Consider the following 21,072-nt stretch of genomic DNA (forward strand, 5'->3'; position numbering starts at 1 on the left):
AATAGCTCAGATCCCTGCTGGCTGGGAAGGCAGCAACATTGCCTGGCTGTGAGGTTCCATAACATTCTGGAAGTAAGGGAGGACCTGTAGGGGATGGTTAGGAGGCTCCTGGTCCTGGGCTTGACCTAAAACTGCACCCTGCCAGGAGCGGGTGGCCTGGTGGGGCTTTCAGTGGTGCAGTAGCCCCCAGGAAATGCCAGGCCAGTTACCACTCTGGTGCAAGGTGGGTTGGGGGGCCTTAACCCCCAACTCCCACCCTTGGGTGGGTCAGGTGGCACTGGAGGTAGTTGGGGGCCAAGCACAGATGAGGGCACCTGAGCCCACTGGGGAGTGAAGCCCTGTGGCCCCAAGTGAGGGGGCGGTGTAGAGCCCCAGTGAAGAGGGCAGAAATGAGGACCCCAGTGAGGGGGTAGCCCTGAGTGAAGGGGGCAGTGTGGAGACCTGAGTGAGGGTGGGGGCAGAACATTGCACATTGACATGTTGCTCCAGGGGAGAGTGAGAGTCCCCTGTGAGACCCTGGAGCACCAGTCATGGCGCTGGGTAAGAACACCCTGGTAAGGAGTAGCCCCAGTGAGGGGTGGAAAGAACCAGAGGGAGGAGTGCCCAGTGTGTCTACATGTAGTGAGTTGCCCCCAGAAGGTAAGCTTAGGCCTGGTTGGGGAATTGGCTAGCCACTAACTCGGTGAGGGTTGTGGGAGAGGCCAAAAAGATGGTACATCTGCCACCCAAGGGATGGACTAGCTAAGCCTATGGCCTAAGGGGCTTGCTTCAAGAGGGAGCAAAGCAGAATAAGTTGTCGACAGATGAAAGAGACCCTATGAGAGAGCGTGGACTGTGTGAGGTCTGAGTGAGAGGTGGGCGGTATGAGTGTGCATGAGACTGAGGCCTGACAGCATGGCCTAAGCTTGCTCCGGCTGTAGGCTAGGAGCATGTTGTCATCCGGATGGCATCTGCGAGGCATGGGCTGCGGTATAGGGAAGGTGGAGGGGATGCCCAAAGGGAAGTGGGGCAACTAGCAGTCTGACTAATTGGGGAGCCCCACTTCACCACATTCAGAAAACCAAATGTTTCTAAATGGAGTTGGGAATACATTCATCAGGAGGTGGGAGAGTACATGCACCAGGATGATTTTTAACACTAAGATACGAAGGTCTAGACAGATTCCATATCTCATCTGAGCTATCTGTCCAATGATGAGTGACTCATTTTTGTGTGTTCAGGTTGCTAGAAACTATGTGCTTTTTGTTGCTAGAGGAATAAAAAAGAATCACATTAGGGTTCTAAATTAATATTTAAAACAAACGGATGAACCAAATCCCCTTCAGACTGTTGAGAGAGAGTTTTTTTTTTTTTTTTTCTCTGCAGTGCCAGATAAGCTCTATGCCAGGTACAGACATTACACTTTTACAGGTATAAGTGACTGGAAACCAATCTATACCTATAACAGAACAGAAGTTTGGCACACAAAACCAGTCTATACCCATAACAGAAGTTCAGCACACATAGATTGGTTTAACAGTGGTGGAACCCAGTCTAAGATTTGCACCCCCCACTAAAGGATGAATGTGTTTTCTGTTTGCTAGTTATCTAAACTATGCAGCTTACAGAAAATAACGTACCTTAGATCAGTTCTGCCATGGGCTTTTTGAAAGTTTGTACCTAGCCCTAGTGCTCTGCTGTGGGCTGTAATAGAAATACCCTATCTTGCAAAGTGCTTGATGACTGGAATCTGAGCTAGCTAGTTTAAAATTGGCTTTAGTATTTCTACTGCAGTCACTATTGTGTCTTCAGTATGGACATGTGTGTTTTGGTAAACTATCGCTGCCAAGAAAGCAGAAAGTAACTCAGTGGGTGCATCTACGCATGTAGCTTATGTGCAGATATAAACTCAGGTGAATTTTGCGCTGGAGTCAGCTGGTCCTTAGCACAGTATCTGCATGTATACCCAGAACTGCAGCACTTTGAGCCGAGGTGAAGCAGCCCCAGGCTGCAGGGGACCCTGAGGTTCAGCCCCAGGCTCTGGGTGACAGCATCTAGGCTAACTGGAGCACGATGGTACTAAAGTGTGGGGCTAGGTGGCAGGCAGCCCCCACACTCTAGCACTCTCATGCCCCAGCCAGCTCTGTCACTGTCTACACATGTTTTGGTGGAGTAAATTACTCTGCCATAGGATAGTAGTGTCCCTGACGGTACTATTTTATGGCAGAGTTAATTAATTTACTGTGTCCTAATATCGGTGCATGTGTAGACCGTGACACTTTACTGTAGAGCTAATTAGTCACTCCACTGTAAAGCACATGTGTAGATGCACTGAGTGAAAGAAGACTTAATCCCTGTGTAACTATATAATCCTGGTCTACAGAAAGAGAATCCTGTTGCAAAATGTTGCAAGTGATCCATGTGTACTTGATGTGTATGGGGGGGCGGTCTGTGTACCCTTCAAATTCATTTACTTAGTGAAATTTTCTGGTGCAGAAATATTTTTCTTCCTCAGTAGACTAACTAAGAAAAACAACCATTTTTCAGAGAGCGTTCATGCTTTCCTTCTCCCACCCCTCCTCTGAAAATAGTAGAAAGTTATCATTAATAAATAGAAAGAGTTTTTGAAGAGACAAAGCTGAATTCTCTCTATTATTAAGCAAAAACCTCAAATGTGCTGGGGTGACAACATGAGAAAAAAACATTGTTAACATGTTAATTTCACCTTGAACATATCTTCTTCCTCTTTGTACACTGGGTCCTGCCTAGCCAGGGCACCCATGAGTTCAACAGCTGTTAGTGGTTTTCTGTTCAACTGCCTGATGCGTCTTTCAGTGAGGACAGTTTGCGCTGCGTAGATAATGTGTCCCTGGGTGAAACCATCAGACATTTTTGCCAGGCAACTAATGGTTGGTGATTTGGACAGAGAGCCTCCGTTCTGCAGAATGATGTGTTTCCATAAGACTTCATCACCAACGGGAGAGGAAAGAGAAACCCAAAAACATGCATTAAAGAACAAGAGAACCAGTATAGGTGCCTTGACTAATCGCATTGGCTATGGACAGAAATTACACAAAAGTATAAGTGATTTGAAACTGATTTAAATCTGTAACGCAACAGAAGTTCAGTGCACATAAATTGCTCTCAAAATGGCCAAAACTGGGTTAAGATAAACCTGGATAAATCAGCCTTAGTTTAGATCTGTTTATTGAACCTCTTTCCCATCTCCCCTCTAGATTCATGTTAACTCAGTCCCCCAGCATCCCAGGATGTTTTGCAAGCTCCCCCACTTGCAGGGTGGGTGGGCTATCCTTAGCCTAAGGTATCTACTCCAGCTGAGCAAGGAGGTGTGCTTTAGTGCTCCCTGGCTTCTGGCCTGGGCTACTGCAGGCATGTGGCTGCATTTCTGGAATCAAAAGTGAATGTCTGTTCACTTGCTTATCAGTTAAATCTGTATAGCTTAGATTAACCTGCAGTGATTGAACTGATTCAGCCTTGGCTTTTTGACTATCTATACTTAGCCTTTGAGCTTCAAGTTGTGGGAGTGAAAAGAAAACCATGAACTATCAGCAAAACCTGATCTGATTTGTGAGTGTAGGCACACTGTACACATGGAACAATATAGCTTATATATAGGTTATAACATGGATACATGCGATAGTTTGATTGTTTTTCAGAGGTGTTGAGTAGTAAAGTCAGTTTAGTTGTAAGACTTGCTACTTTGATTAGATGTCTAAGGCTGTTATTAGTAGCATAACTGGGGGGGTTGGGGAGATGCAGAAATAGCTAGCACTGTGGTGGAAGCCAGTGCTACCTTGTGAGTCATGGATGCCCCTGTCATGGAAATGTCCTTCTACACATCTGGTCCTGATTCTCAAAGACTGGCGCATTTAAAAAGATGCAAGTTTTTGGGGACAGCACTTATGTTTATATATTCTAAAGTGCATTTATCTCGCATCTGTCTTCTAACTTGTGCCCACTTCTGTTGTTTGGAAAGTACTTAGTACTCGGGGCCTAGTGCACTAGGATTAATATTTTTTTTAATATACCGGGAGCCTCAAAAAATGGAAGTTGCCCGGGCCTCTCTCAACCTCTGAGAGGGCCTGTTAGTACTTTATGGATACAACAGAAAATAAGACTGGCAAGAATTACTTATTTGTAGTTTCATCCTTTGTAAATGAATGCATACATCTCAAAGACATGCTAATTAAAATCTTTATCATACAACCCATGCATTTCTTATATTCTTATGTATCTCTATAATCTTTTCTAATATTTTCCCTCATCTGAAAAATTATGAGATTTGAAATTATTCCTTCATACGATAGTTTAGTTTGTCATCTGAGTAACTGGGGTTTGAAGACACAGTGCATAATGACATGCAAAGGAGAAAGTTAAAATTAGAGGACTGTTGCTGCATCTAGTAATAGTCTTCATGTAACAGAGATAATCTGCTTTCCCTGTTCTTCTATTGTTATGTATATGTTATGGACTTGTACTCATACTCATTGACAGCTTTGTATCACATTTTTCATTCTGGCAAACGGTGATCTCCAACTTGATTTATAACTAAGTTCAATAACTATTGGCTAAATCACTGATTCATAATAGAGAAATTGATGCATAAAGCAGTCGAACATTTATTTTGTATGTCAGGGTTGTGTAGTGCGGGGACCCTCTTTTGAGGTGATGGTTTCAGATGGAGTGAAATCTTTGTTTGCTAATATTGAAGATTTAATAAACTGTGGTTGGAACTCTCCTTTTGATTTCCAAATTCACCATGAATAAAACCCATAAAATAGTGGGCCAGTCCTGCTGGTTTAGATGTATGTGGGGTTTTGTTTTTTCTTCCTTTTCAATTTCCAAGCCATGCCCTCATTCTCTTAAGGGAAGCTTTCTGTTGTTAATTTGTTAGGTGTCCAGAATATTGCAAAATGTTATAGCTCTGCATAGAGTCCATGTCCCCTCTGTTCTACAAAAACTATAGAGTAGGATGGAATTACAAGACACTCTCTTCTTAATACAGATAAAATCTGTATTTGCCTGTATGTTCACTGGAAAGGCAGCATCAAACTGTTTTGACTATTTTCTTCAATGCTGGACTTCACAGGACCATGGAACAATTTAGTAATACGATAAACATAGACTGTAATGCTGCTATTTTATTTAGGGTATGATCATTGTGTAAATGTGTGCCTTGATCTAATTGTAATTGCAGCACAGCTTGGAATGAGGAGGTTTATCTTAATTCTGTTTTCCATTGGGACTAGAGATAAAAGTGATGGCATAAGTATAAAGAAGGACTGTTGTAGCAGTTGTAATCAGCTTAGGGGTTCATGCTTCTTTCTTTGGGCTGAGGTTCTTGATCCAGTATCTTGGTGTGTATTTTTTGTTTTGTTTTGTTTTTCCCAAGTCCAATCCAACACAGCACATCTTTCCAGGCAAAGGTAACTTACTGACAAATTAAGTTGTTCCTGGTTTTTGAACTTCAACTCAGTCATCCATATTAGTTTAATGGCTTCTGAGCCTATGAAAATCACTGGGCTCTTATGAACCATGGGAAAGCGATTTCCAAAGCTGAAAAACTCACCACTTGGAGTGCCTTGTCACCCCAATTCTCTCTCTTTTTAAATGAGGAATCCATTACAATGAGTGATGTCTCAACTGCTGACTTAAATTTAATGGTATCAAAGGGGGAAAAGGTCTTTTTCATGGGTGGTGGGGGGGATTACTGGCAGTTTGCTTTAGTGCTAGTCACATCTTTGAGATGGCTTTTATAAAAGTCTGCTTGCCATATATGACTCTGGTTTGCATTTTGAACTCTGTCCACAAAACTGATAGCCACAGTGCAGAAATGTGCACATCTATATTAATAACTAGAACCTGTTAAGCTTTCAAGAAACCAGAACTCCAGGCAAATCATTGTTAAAACTTATATTCTATTTCACTCCTGCAAGAAGGAGGTCGGCCAGACGGCAGAAATGCATTAACTGAATACAGAGTGTAAATCTTAATTGTAAATATTTTCCGGCATCTGTCAAGTTTGCCTTGGAAGCTTAGACTTTGAGCCAATTTTTTCTCATGCATCTCTGACTCAGTGGCAGAATTTAGCCTTCTATTTTAAAAAAATGCAAGACCATAAAAATAACTAACAATGTGAATTAATGGTAGTTATGAAGCACCTGTCAATCACAGCAAAGATGTCAGATTTGACAGGCTGGATGTATAAAATCTTGAGGTTTTGTAATTTTTTGGTGATCTGTAAACGCAAAAAAGATTTTGATAGTGATAAAACAAAACCTTCTAAAATTTTTTTTTTTTTATAATGGAAAAAACAGCTAGAAATAACAGCAATTCAGATTTCGCTTCCTGCTAAAAAAAAAAAAAAAAAAACCTGTTAAAAATAAAAATGAACACCCAGATGAGTTCTCTTCATTCATACAGATAAAAATAATAGTCCAGGTTCAAAATTCAAGGTAGCTTAAACATAAATACATAAAATGAAGGATGGTCACAGCAGAACAAAGATTTTTTTTTCTCCTTTATTTTTGTGACATTGTGTTTTTTAAGTGATCTGTCACTGTGTTAACTGAAATCTCAAATGCCAAGCTGCACAGAGTGTGTTAATTGAATTGAACACAGCATGTTGTGATGATAAAGGATTTGGATAGCGGTCAGTAGTAAAATGCTATATAGTGACTTAATATACTTGCCAAATCTTGAAGCATAGTCTGGCCTGGGAATCAGTATGATTTTTTTAAACACTTTGCAGAAAGGTCTGAGGTCAGCATCAAAGGGTCGGGTGGTGGTCCCCACAATCAGAACTCTGTCCTCTGCTTTCAAACTTTTTAGAATTTTGGGGAGATTCTTCTTCAAACGCTTAGGCTCCATCTTCGACAGCATGCATATAAATACAGGGAACAATGACATGTTAGCACTGATACTTTAGTTAAACAGATGAAATAACTCTGGTTGATGAAAACAACTAAAGGGCTCAGTATGCTTTGCACCTCTAAAAAGCAAAGGCACATTTACATTTAATGTAAACAGAGTAGATGCTCATCAAAAATCAAACTTATTGGGCCTTTGTCTCCTGGACTTTTCAAGGTGAAGCAGCACTTGATTTGTATTATGGATCTATGGTTTTGGCTGTTAGTATTACCCTGTTCTAGCTGCTTGCACTGACTTATGGGAAAGCAGGAAGGAAGGAAGCCTGTTCAAAGGAAAAGGTCCCCTCTTTGGCCTGTGGATGAATATCACATGGAGCTCTGTGGACTTGGCAAGCTGCAACAGCAAGAAAACTTGTTAGGATTTATCATCTTGTTTGTGCTGCTTGCACAGGTTGGAGATACAGCTTTACAAACAGGTAACTGTATTTTCCATGATGGAAATATGCATATCCTCAAACTCTGCCCCAATTTTACCTTAGTGAGACTCAGAATTTATAACCTGAAATACTTGGCTGCATAAACTCAGTACTTGCTTACCTCAAGTTGTTTGCAATCAGATTTTTATTATAAACGTTCTTACACCAACTTGCAGGGAAAGCAGAACTTCTTATTGTTTAGGAATTTATTGTGATATTCATCCAAATACTGCTAAAACACTAAAATCAAGTTGCTGAGGTGTTACTGTATCATTACAATTTATAAGAAGATATATGTAGGTAAAGTCACAAAATAACTGTGAAGCAAAAAGTGGGGCCAAATTTCCAAGAATCTAAGTGACCTTGAGAGGCAGTCTCATTTTTTCAAAAGTCATTTGGGAGGGCAATCTGGATTTTGCCAATATCCAAAATTTGGGCAACAAAATGCTTAAAAATGAGGTACCTGGCTATAGCGGGGTGATTCAAGGAAGAGAAGTTACATCCCTAGGTTTCTAATCAAGCATCTTTGAAGGAGGGGATGTTTAAAGGTAGCCAATTTAGAAATGCTAAGTACTGGGAAGTGTCTGAACTCTTGCCCCTTTTAGAGCTTAAGTGCCTATATCTGGGCTACACATTAGGTCAGGGATGCCAGAGAATGGCATGTGAAGGCAATGTGCTTTCATATGCACCTTAGGGTGGATGGTGGGGAAGGGGCCAGGGCTGTGCTGTGCTGCCCCTCGACACTCCCCTGCCATCTGCTCCAAGGTATGCTAGCATCTTACAAATTAAGGTTGCAGCTGTTTTCAGCACTTTGCCAAAAAATGTTGCTGGCCCCTGTGTTTGGACATTTCTATAGATTTCATAGATGTTAGGGCTGGAAGGGACCTCAGAAGATCGAGTCCAGCCCCCCACCCAAAGGGCAGGAAGTCAGCTGGGGTCATAGGATCCCAGCAAGATAAGCATCCAATTTGCTTTTGAAGGTGTTCAATGTAGGTGCTTGAACCACCTTCGGTGGCAGGCTGTTCCAGACCCTGGGGGCTCGGACAGTAAAGAAATTCTTCCTTATTCCCATCCACTTGGGACCCAGTGTGGGGTCTTCTGAAGGTGGGTGCCTATCTGAGAAGGATTTATGTGTTAGCAGTATCTGTCTTTTGTATAAAAACCTAGTAGTTACAGTATTTGCCAAGGAAGTGTGTGGAATCTAGATTATGGTTCCCCTCAGCCTGGGAAAGGATTCAAATCCACATACTCCTCCTCCCAGGAGAATGCCCTTATAAACATCAGGCAGTGGAATAGTCTGGGTGAAGGCACTCTTCATTCCTGCTCTTGAAGTATGGCCACTGGGCAGCCACAAATGCAAAAGTCATGGAAACAGAAGGAGAGGAAGTAGAAGAAGATCTGGTTCTCTCAGAGTTTAGGGAACTTGGCTAGTCCTTTCAGGACTTCTTTTTGCAACTTAGGCATGTAAGTGTCAACTAAGTCCTGTTCAAGGATCTACTTTACCACAGCCAGGCAGGCATTTAAGTGCCAAAATCATCTAGGCTCTTAAAAATTGGAATCTGGGTTGCTCTTCACATTTTACTGCATACCAAGCAGCAACATTTTACTGTATACCAACCATGGAATGGTTTCTTCAATGTAAAGTATCTCAGTTTCAGTATTATATAGTTTATGCCATGTGAATCTACATCACACCCTTGTCAGACAATAAGTTATTTGCAGCTCTTTGTAATAGTAACCATAACGCCCACCTAAGAGGAGAAAGTGGGAAGTCAGGGAAACACCCCAAACTCAAGGGCCAGAGGATTCCCCAACTTTTCTAGCTTATTTTGTAAACCCCCCCCCCAAAAAACATGTACCCTAAGACTGTGCAAAGCTTTGGTCCCTGATTCAATTCAGTGGAGATTTGGCCCGATTCAGTGGCTGAATCTGAATCGAATTGGGAGACCCTTTAATCTCTCCAAATCAATTCAGAGATTTGGACATAGAGGCAGCTTTAAATGTTTTTTCTACGTACCTTTAGGTACCAGGCAGCTTGTGAATGCTGAGATGCTAGGGCAGATGGAGCCTCCCACAGCAGCACAGTGGGGTCCCCAGTGTGCTCAGCAGCAGACCTGGAAGTAGACCAGAAGCACTTCTGGGCCACCTCCAGGTCCACTGGGGAGCATGTTGGGGGGCTCCCGTGTCTCAGCAACTGGTGCCTCCTGGGTCTGGGTGTGTGGCACCTGGGGTCCCCCACAGCCAATTGTTGAGCCAGGGGGGTTTGGAGGGGACAGTGCATTCCACAGTGGACCCAGAAGTGGACCAGAAGTACTTCCGATCCACTTTCACGTTTGCCACCAAGCATGCAGGGCGGTGCTCCATCTGCCCCAGCATTGCAGGATTCACGAGCTGTGCCTGGTACTTCAAGGTATGTAGACAAAACATTTAAAGCTGTATCCATGTCCAAATCACTGATTCTCCAAATCGGCATTGAATCTTCAGATTCGGATTCGGCCAAATTGAATCGGGGACAGTGATCCGAATCACTGAATTGAATCACTGTCCTGGATTTGGGACGAATCTGAATCAAATACGGCCTGCTTTGTACACCCCTATTGTACTCTCCCTCTCTTCCTAGGTTGCTTTTCAAAGATATGTTGAGCATCTGTTTCTTAGATTGCTGACTGATTAGTAAGCATTAATAAGCACTGACATGTTAATGGATACCACAGCTTGGGGAACTAAGAATAAGGCCTTTGAACCCCAAGCTTCCAAGTTCTTAGCTTTGCTACTGATATCTTAGGTGCCCTTTAGTAAGTAATTTTATTTCATTGGTCTATCCATATAAGACTGTCACTGAAAGAACTTCAGAAAAGAAGCGTGAGTTAGTAAATTTGTTCTGTTAATAAGGATTGGCCCTTGGTGCATTAAAATGGGCTTGTGCTTAGCTAAAGATATAGAGTGTCTATCACTAATACATAGGGACCTACCAAATTTGCAATTTCATGGATTCCACAAAATCAACAGCAGTCCTTAGCATGCTGTGGCAGCTAGGTGGGAGGGGAAAGGGAGAGGGTTCCTGCTCGAAGGGCTGTGAGCAAGATGGCTGCCATCCCCTGACACCTCACCACTGACTGGCTGTGAGGGCTGCCCATCTCCACCAACTGGTGGTGCAGGGTAGGGCTGCATCATGGGCAGTCTTTGCAGCTAATCAGTGGGTGAGGGGCAGGACAACCTGACAGGCAATCCTGCAGCCACTCAGTGGTGAGGGGCAGGGCCAATGGGCTCCTTTAACTAATCAGAGACATGGGAGTCTTGTTGCACTCTACCTGCAAAATGGCCTGCCTTCTACCTGTGAAATGGAGGGGCAGCCTCTATGAATTAGGTAGATCCCTACTAATATAGCCATATGGGTTGATGCTTGATTACTTTTTAGAGGTGTTGGAATGTTAATGTTAAATTCTTTTGAAGATAAAAACTTCTACATCAGTGAGATAATAATTATTATGATTGCATTCAGTGGGTTTAGAAATTAACACCTCACTGAAATAAGTGGTAGAGGTTAAAGATACCACTTGGTTCACAGGCAAGCAGTACATCCCCTCCACTGGGAAGATTGTAATAGGAAATATCAAACAATTAAATTCTCACCTGCTATTTCCCCTGGGACTCATGCTAAGTCCTAATTTGTCAATTACATCTTGAGCAATCAATTTTGTGACGGATGATATTTTATATATTTCTACTGACAGAGTTGGTTACAGTAAATGCTTATTCTGTAGACATCCTATTCTTAAAATTTAAACAACTCTACCTGTGCCAAAAACGATCTAAATTTTCTCTTCCTGTTAGAAGAAGTTGGGTGTATTGTGAGGGTGACCCTTTTTTGTTCCAAAAGACAGTTGGTGATTATTTCTTGTCAAATATCCTTGGCAACTGGGTTACCATAACAAATGTGTACTTTACTGTCTGGCTGTCAACTATGGGAAGATAGTAAAGAGCTGATCTGGCCAAAGGGACAATGAAGGCCAGTTATATAATGGGCCTTTAAAAAATTAAGGTAATTTATTAATGAAACCTAAGCCACAATGGCAAAATTGTTTCTGGTTGCAAGATTGCCTTTCACTGAATTCATATCCATTTGGGGGCAGAATTTAGCTCACATTCTCCAACAACTTTACTGCTTCTCCATATTTCTTGATTCCATTTTCCTTATGCTGTCACTTCTTTTCTTTTGGGCCTTTCTTACTGAGCCCTGCACTGGATAACTGTTAATGTTAAAAGGAAGAATAGGTACCTTTATCTGGTTCAGATTATTGTATATAGCTCATGCTATGTATACAGGAAAATAAGCTTGGCTGATGAACCTGTCCACTGCCTCCAAAAGGACTGGTGATTTTCTGCTAAATATTAATGCATCTGCACACAATTATGCAAGTGCCTCTAGTACAACATTTCTTTTTGAAGTTGTATATCCACCAGAAGCTTTCCTTTGATCACAAACATAACTGAAAAGTATACAATGACAAACACTCCAGGCAGTATTTGACCTACAATCTTATTTTCAATAGTAGCTACTATCAAGATTTGAGACTAAGGAAATTATTTGCTTTCAGTATAGTATGTTGACCACCAGAGGGCATCAATTACTACATACACAGGTCATGCAATAAGCAATCTAAACAGTTTTCAAATGATAGGCTAATCTAACACAATTAGTATTTCAACAGTTTCCTAATATTATTACTTTTATGTCCAGGTAAAAATAGAGCCATTTTAACTAAAGAGAGACTTTGTAGCTGACATGGGACTCCCAGGATAAAATATATCTGGAGACCTGCTGCAAACTATGTGAATTTAATCTGAATATCCCATCTAACAGATTTTTTGCTGTTGTATAAATTGCTCAGGAAGGAGCATTGTTCTTATCTACAAATCTTTGACATTTCTTGCTGGTGGGAAGTTGCTAATGATGGGAAGGAAAGGAAGTAATTGAACAGTACTCCCAGGTGGCAAAGAAATCTGTAAACTTAACTGTTTAACACGTGTTCTTTGTTTTTACAGTGGGAATTTGTCCTCGCTACGTTATTGTTGACCCTAATTAGGCCCAGTTTCTAAAATTAATAAAGCTGAACCACTTGAGTTTATTTTAATTCCTAGTTTCTTGCTTCATATTTTTAAATTCTCCCAGATTTTTTTCCCTTCTTTTATTCAGCATTATTTCTGTTGCACTTCCATCAGCACTGAGCAGTGACTAGATTACTTTTAGATAAGACTGGTATAAGTGTGCAGAGAGATGTGACTTTTAAAGCCTGTGAGAGGTCACAAGAATATCTTTAAAAAAGTTAGTGAGACAAGCTATTATAAAGTGAGCATTGGCAGGTCTGGTCATACTGGTACATGTTAAGCTAGGAAATGCACCTGTTCTCTTTTTGTCAGTTCTAATATAGCATGTGAAATTTATTATAGGCACTGGAATCAAACAGGAGCATTTCACCTCTTTTTCAGCCTTCGGCACTTTTTTGTAAAACGTTTTTTCTGTGTCTCCAATCCACACGACTGAAGGCTGCAGTTGCTTAGCCACCTGAAAGAATATGGTAGAGGAAATTTGTGAAGTTGATTAAAATGCTTAATATGTCAAATCTGGGTGTCTCAAACTAAGTTCTAAAATTCATGTTTAGGCTGTTACACAAATGTAGTTTGACTTTTTTTTTTCTTCCCAGAAGTGCTGAGCACTTGCAATTACCATTGCTTTACTGACAAGTTAGGCCACTTCTATTTAGGAGCCTACTGTTATGGACTCAGCCGATGTTCAAAAATTTTTGGCTAACGTGTTTACTGCACATCTCCCAACTCCAATTTGATCTTTAATTAACAGGTAACATGGTTTTATTTTGGCAACAGAAGGTCTGTGTTCCAGAGTTGCATAATACGTTTAAGCAAAACAGGCTTATATAAAATGACCATGTGCACAAGGCATTGCAGATTTAGGAGTTTAACATAAGAAATAAAACACCATATATGAAGTTTTTGGAGGTGCTTATCAAAGTCCTTACTAGCTCAAAATGTGGATGCACTATACTGCTGGTTCACAGCAGGATGGCAGCAACACTACAGATTTTTACACATCTGCACGCTGTCTATTGCTATAGTAACACCATTGGTTTAGAAATTTTGCTGCCAAATATTAATCACATTTTTAGTTGCTATTATCACGGCTATGCTAGTTTGCCCAGTGACAAAAGAACTGGTTGTATGAATAAATTGTACCACACACCAATTAAATATAGTTACATTTTTCCATTCTGCATTTTCCAGCTGAAGCTCTTGCTACTGAAAAGGAGCATATAAATATTATAGGTTATATGTATCATAATGCTTGATTAACAACCATTCTAGGATTTTCAGTCAGTGAAAGAAGAATTACATGAAACAAACATTCTTTTCAAAGTGCGTTAGCCTGGTTAGATCATTAAGAACAGTAGGGAAAATGTGATAGGTTAAAGTGCATTTTGTAACTCGAGTTTGTCTTCAACGCTGTTGATAAATAAAGAGGGACTAACGCTATTACGTTAAACAATACTTCTGTTGAGATTATCTAACAATTGTGAAATATGACAAGTGGTATCCCTGAATTCATTACTAATTAAAGGAACAGGAAGCTTCTTCACTCACTTTCGAAAGTGTAAAATAAGTGCTATAATTGAAGAAGATTCATGATTAAAATATCGGAAAATTGTAAGTTGCAAAATTTCTCACAGGCAGATATCCTTGTGTCTATGTATCCATATATAAAGGAAAAGAGAGGAAAAGTCATCAATTGCACAAGAAGAATATTTAACCTATAAGACAAAATGACCTTAAATAAACTAGCTGGTATTTTCATAGGCATATTTTGGGCACCCCACAACTTAAACAATGTAGGGATGTATTGAGATGGTACTCTTGAAAACATAGTCTCTATTCTATTGTAATAGCATAGCCAATTAGAGATACAGGGCTCTTCTATTGAGCCACCTTCACACCAAATATTTGATTCCTGCATTGCTGAATAATACTAGTTAGGTAGATTGTTAGCTCTATGAAAGGATGGTCTGAGGTAGACAAGTCATGGAGTGGGGAGAAAAAATCCTAGGTCTAGCCAAGCTTGCAGAAGAAAATTTAGGCTGAAATTTAAGTAGTCTTATTGTATGTTACCTACAAAGCTAAATCTCCTTGAAGGGATATGTTTGGGCAATATCAAGCTTGTGTACAATTTATTCAGAGATTATGTGGGAATCCTATGTGTTTGTTTGAATATAGCATAAAATCCATAGCAAACTGAACAACTAACCAGCCTGCAGTCATGAATTACTCTATATTAGTTGCAGAGGGAGTTTGTGCTTTGAATTGTAAAAGAACGCAGGGACTGTACTCTCCTTACTTCCCTGGAAAGGCAGCCAGGGAAGATATGGGCAGTGGGATTTAACAGAGGGACTGTGCTAGCCTGAAGTCGAGTGTCTTCTCTTTGTCCCCTATTTGAGGCTGGGGTTAGTTGCTACAATTTAGATTTCTATTTATGGTCATATGCTTGGAGGAATTGTAAGTATGCACTGACTGGAGAGTAATTTTCTGCTGGTATTTTTATTTTACACGGTAAGCTGGTCTGTCTTAAGTCTGGTTATAAGTCCAGTCTTTCTAACTGTTATAGAAAAATATATGCTCTGTACCCCTGATTAGAAGGTACAGAGCATACGAAGCATGTCTAATAGCACTCTGAAGGTTAAAATATGGGGGATAATGATGGCAGTTGCTTAACTGAGAAATGGTGATGGGGCCAGCAGCTGTGGACACTGCCTTTGCGGGGGCATAAGGGCACAGAAATAGCTGCAATCAGTGCTGGTTGATCATGATACTGTGATTGGCACCATGGCAGCCAGAGCTGCCCCATACATGGATGAAGCTGTTCTACCATGCTTCAGAAGGATGGGGATTTACCCAAAGTGTTTGGCAAATAGTGAAACACCCATTACCATGAGTGGGCAGAATTAGGCCAATGCTGGATTCTTCTGGAAATCCCACCGTAAATGTGGTATGTTTTATATATACATGTCCACATAATTCATATACAAAACCCCATTTTGAGATGTTCTCTGGTATCACATAATTTCCTCAGTTATCCTACTATGGCCTTTCTTGAGGCAAAGAACACTGGATGCAACTTCCCCTGGTTCCCCCTTGGTTTTGTCCCTTCACTGAAGATGTTGGAGAGATGAGGAGCATTTGTCTCTTCCACTCACAATTTTAGTGGATTGCTTTTACAGTACCATCAAACTTCAAAAACAGAATGAATGAGACCCATACGTGTTGCAGCACATTGTTTGCTAGCTAGGCAATAGTGCCACCTTTTATTTTCAATAACATTTAACACTATTCTTTCTTTTGGCATCCCCATTACTTTCTCTTCTCATTTCTTTCTCTGCTGCCAAAATTAACTGGAAAAAACAGAGCAGAAAGTGGGTTCACTCACTGACTCTTGAGTGAAGCAGATACTTAAACGATTTCTGCTTGCCAAATCACAGCACTGATTTTTATGAACAGACCAATATATGTGGAGTTTGCTGGTTTCATGTTATACACTGGTGATTTTGATTCAACACACTGCTTTTGTGCTGATTTTAAAAAAAAAAGAAATCAGACACCCATAATCCACTAGTATCTAATTTAAATTGTTGGCAGATATGAAGCAGACTGTATATCCCCATGAACCTGCTTCATTTGAATTATCCATGGGTAGTTTGAATCCATGGCTAATTAAATGCACTTTAAGTAATTAATCTGTAATTGAAATTTTATTAGCATTGCTGCATTCAACAATTTGTTGGAGTCACCAGCAGATGGCTCCTTAACCCTTCTAATACTGCATTAATGTAGCAACAGCATTTGCTAAAAACAGATGCCTATTGTTGTTTTAGCTACTAATCTGATACAGGTTTGAGAACAAATGTTCTTTCCTGTAACTCTTGCTCCCTGAATCCACTCACATTAATAAAAGGTGCATAAATTCAGCATGTGCTTAAACCTTCATTTTTTTTTCATGACAAGCCTTTGTGCAAGTGCCTTACCTGGGTTGTCTTGCACTTCTGTATTAAACGGAATATAAAGCAACAATTCTGGTGATTTTTTTTGTCTCTGAATTTCTTATAAATTACATCCACTGTGATTTCTGCTCAGGGGTTCTCTTGTATTTAAAAAAAATACTGTCACAACATGTTGGAAGGGGTGGACATACGTTATCTTAAAGCTATTGTTTCAGCTAAGCTTTAGATTTGATGCTTCCTAGCTTCAAATAGTATTATAACTGTAAAAATGTACACTAAAATTTTCAAACTTGCATCTCAGTGTCTAGTCCCCCAAATAAACGGCCTGATTTTCATAGTTGGGCAAATGGCAGTTTCCCCAGGCTTGAAGATTTCAGCTTTAATTAAATAGAAAGCTTCTGCAGAAATTGATGGATCACTGAAAATTAGATCAGTGTATCCACTGATTATTATAAATTATACAGCTGCCCTTATTTGAGATGATGAGCCTACATAAAGCAATACTGGGTTAAAACTGATGAAAATCGGAAACGAATATTTGATCAGAAAAACATGAGGCTGCATAGGGCAATTATTTAATTTTTATGTTGATAATTCAGGAAGCTTAAAACAGAGTTCCTTTACCAGGCATTTTAAAAAATAAATAATATCGTGAGCGTATAGAGTGTAATGATTAAAATTCTTGAAAAGGATAAGTTATATTGTGCTTTAACTTTGGGGGAAAAACCCAAGATAAAGTTGACTTCTTTAAAAAAAAAAATTACTCAAATACAAGATGAGGGTGTTTTTGTTACATTCACATACAAGGAAACCTCATTAAATACACTGTCTATCATAAAATTGCTTCCAAAAGCAGCATGTGCTCAGTAATGGAACCCAACTATGAAGCTGATTAAATTCAACCAACACTAAGCGTGATTTTAAAACATAAGGCCCATATTGCATAAACATACTCATAGAGGCGTGTGTGTCTGTGTCCTTGTCCCTTAAAAAAACAGAAGTTGCTCCCTAAGGAAGGAATGAGGACTGGGCCTAGAGGTACTGCAATACTAGGCTGACACTCAGAGAGGCTGAAGCAAGCTCCAATACCCTCTGTGGGTGCCAAAAATGCTAATTAAAAAAATAAAAATAAAATTTGTTTCCAAGGGGCAACCTTTTCTGAATTAAGTTCCAAATTTTGACTAAGAAGAGCTCAATTGTTCCAGTCTGTGTGGTCCTACCACAAGCAAGTAGCCAGACTGACCCAGAGTCATCAGTCTGGGGCTTTTGATACTCCTAAATCCATGCATCCTATGTGCAAGCCCTGAGCCCAGGGGCCTTGCCAAAAATGTTGAAAGGAACCTGTTTTTTGTGGCCGGGGGTTTGGCCCGGGTGTGTATTCCCTTCACAGGGAACTGACACCAGGCCTGGAGGTACTGCAACACTAGGTTAACACTGGGAGGGCCAAAAGCAGCCCTGACACTATCCCCTTGTGCCAAAAGTGCTTGACCTTAGCCAAAAGGCCCAGATTTATTTATTTTTAAATTTTTAATGTTCCATGTCAAATCAGCTAAAATGATTCCAAATCTGAGAGTCATTCAAGAACCACATGTGGCCCTACTAACCAGCAAACATCCTCCATCTTCTCCTGGGGCTTCAGATGCTTCCAGATTCTTTGGCAGGCATCCTGTGCGCAGACCCGAGCCTGGAAGCTTATGGTTCAGATGCCCCCAAGTTTGACTTGCCCTCAGCCATATGGAAAGCTAGAGAGGAATCTCTTATTTCCATAAAGTTGGCATATAGCTGAGATTCTTCCACTGGAAGAGGCCAGTAGGAAGCTAACTATGAGGGTCTCATAGGGAATCCTGTCTACAAGCAGACAAAGGTGCAACCCTCTACGATACAATACCATTTGAATTGCCTCTGTCAGGGTATTTCCACTGCCACCATCGTGGTGATGGTATTTCCCCAGATCATGGTGTCTCCCCTGCCAGGTAGGTTTACTGAAGTATAGATTAATACAGCCCATCTTAACATAATATATGGCAGTGCCCATTGCATTCAGCCCCACTCAGCACTCTCTTTCAAGTCATGGTGAGCCACTACATTGAACACATTTTGATTTCTTCTTTACTCCCATAGATGAGCTATGACTCTGTTTCCCATTTCCAATGATTTCTGTTCCTTCACCAGCCTTAGATGTTGGGAAAACATCACCAAATGGGGCCACAAGCAGTTCACTCAGAATCTCTGTTGCCCCCTCTCTCAACCTGTTGCATATGAATAGTGTGGTCCTACCTTCCCTGAGGTGGAGCCGAACCGGATTGTTCTGCACCTCATCTCCATATATGTTTTTGGAGGGTTCTTCCTTAACAAAAAACACCCACTTCTAGTCATGAATGATGGCTAATTAGCACATGGATCGTTTGTGGGGTGGTATTTGAAGTACATACACATAGTGAGCAGTGTTAAGCTGTGGGGTCACCGCTGTTTGAAATACAATCTTCTAACAGTGAAGCTGTTTGAAATACAGTACAGTAAATTTCAACTTTAGGGTGCATTGTTCTGTATATCTGACTGTGTGATATACTTTGAGTTGCTATACACACAACTCCCATGTTGGTATTTCCTCCTTGGTATTACTTTCCCCACCCCTTTAGCCTGGCTAGGATTGTGTTAGTTGCCCTTTTCCATCCACATGCTATTTGCATTCTTGTCTATTGGTGTTGATCCTCCTGTCAAGGTTGTTAGGTGCAGTGTGACTGTATTTGTGACTTAACCTGGTTGCTGCCCTATAATATTGATGCAATGCCAGTTTTCATCATTTTTCCTGCCTTACAACTTTTGCTTATAAATTGCTTGCTTTTTTCGCTTCCATTACAGACTCATGCCTATTTTCTTGTTCTTTTCTGGGCTTGCTGTTACCATTTCTATGATGCTTTCTTTACTTTGTCAGGCACCAAGCTCTTATTTCTCCCTTGCAAAACTGTGTATATAAGGTGCAACTTTGAAGTTATACTCATGCGCATTAATGGGAACAACGGAGGGCCAATTCCTCAACTAGTAAAAGTTGGCAGGGCTGCCTTGTCTTTAGTCTGGCTCAGTGCATGGAAAATATTCTACTGTATTCTGGTTTATGCTTGAAGGATCAGATTTTTTTTCAGGGCTACTTGGGCACAGTCAAATATCAGATAAAGGACCTTCTTTTTTGCCCAAAACATTGCTACCGCTTCACTATATGACTTTTCTCTGCCATTTAAAGAGTACACAGGAGCTTAGTCTTTGACATTCACAATGCCTTTTAGTACCCTTGCTATTGAATATTTAATTTCTCATGCATTTTTGTGGAGAGGCAGAGTAGAATCTCTGTTTTCCTACAAAGGTAATTTAAGTCAATTCTTCTGTACGACATTCAAGAGTGACTGCTTTGAGTAACATCAGCCTCTCTCTCTCTCTTTCTCTCTTTGGCAGAGCTGGTATACATCTTGTAATAGACCCCACCCAGAAATAATGATCTGAAAAGTATTTGCATTTTTGCATCTGACACAAATTTAAAATCTATTTTTTTCCAGTGTTATTTCTTTCTTTAGCGTGTCTCTCAAGAAATGACTGCCATCTGCCACCAGCAGTTATGGACAGAAAGTATCCCAGTGGTTTTTTTTGTGATCTAGGGATTAGCAGAGTTGTTCAAACTCCTTTGTTTGTAGAAGTGATTGGTAATTATGAGTTCTAGGTTACTGTACCTTCATCATAGAGCACCATACATTCAGAGAAAGTAAATCTCATGTATTAATAGTGATTACATGGATTGCATAATAACATGAAAAATAATTACTGTTATGTTTCCTGTTATTTACTTAGTTATATGTTCAAGCGCCTAATTTTGTTTGACTAACTATATAAGAATTTTTTATAAATGCTTCTTATGCCACTGTCACTAGTGGAAAAAAGTGTGGATGTGTGTAAAATTTATCACTGAAACTATCTGCTACTGAGGCCTGTGAATCTTTCAGTAATCAGGTACATGGACAAGGATCAATTTAATGAGGCACACCGTGTGTCAGGCAGCAAGACCCAGAGCTGTGAATATATATACCATGTGTGCTGCTGTTTTCTGGCTTTTCTCATGTCAAATGTTTATACCGTACATGTAACTACTATATCCTTGTAACAATAGTATAGTAGGATCTTTAATCAGCACTGTGAAGAAACTTCTGATGGAAAAAAATAAGTTTCCTGCTTATTGATTAAGAATTCATTAGGCGGGGCTTGTTTCTCCTACATGCAGTCTTGTTGTGAAGACTTAGAAGAGAGGTACAAGTTGAAGAGCATGCCAGACTACTAAAGGATGAAGCAGGATGGTGATGTTCTCAGTGAATGAGAAAGGAAGTATCTTAGAAAGCTTGGAGTGACAGGAAATTAGGAACTTTATTTTAGCCATATGGACCTGGTGGTGACTACTAGTTATCCCTATGGGGATGTCAAAAACATAAGACAATATTTTAATTTAGACAGAGGAAGACAGGTCTGGAGTATGGAGGTAGATCTGTGAGTCATCAGCACAGAGATGGTAGTCAATTTTGCATTTATGAGATTACACAAGAGGAGAGGAGAGGAGGATCAAGAACAGAGCCTGGTGGGAGCTTCACAGAAAGGTGAAGAGTGTGGGGGGAAAAGGACCCTTTG

General features: G+C 40.5%; 1 protein-coding gene across 1 annotated transcript in view; it reads right to left on the minus strand.

The window, feature by feature from the left end:
• The window catches only part of DRC11 (dynein regulatory complex subunit 11), a 185,543-nt gene that overhangs the window by 4,343 nt on the left and 160,128 nt on the right, over positions 1-21,072 (minus strand). Inside the window, exons 17-19 of the mRNA XM_090041693.1 lie at positions 12,825-12,911; positions 6,693-6,870; positions 2,705-2,943 (exon numbers count right to left, since the gene is read on the minus strand). Of these exons, the coding sequence (XP_089897819.1) occupies positions 2,705-2,943; positions 6,693-6,870; positions 12,825-12,911 (504 nt within the window). The remainder of the gene's footprint in view (positions 1-2,704; positions 2,944-6,692; positions 6,871-12,824; positions 12,912-21,072) is intronic.

The sequence above is a fragment of the Crocodylus siamensis genome, chromosome 4 (assembly GCF_052110815.1).
Source record: "Crocodylus siamensis isolate JL-2025a chromosome 4, ASM5211081v1, whole genome shotgun sequence".
NCBI classification, from domain to species: Eukaryota; Metazoa; Chordata; order Crocodylia; family Crocodylidae; genus Crocodylus; species Crocodylus siamensis.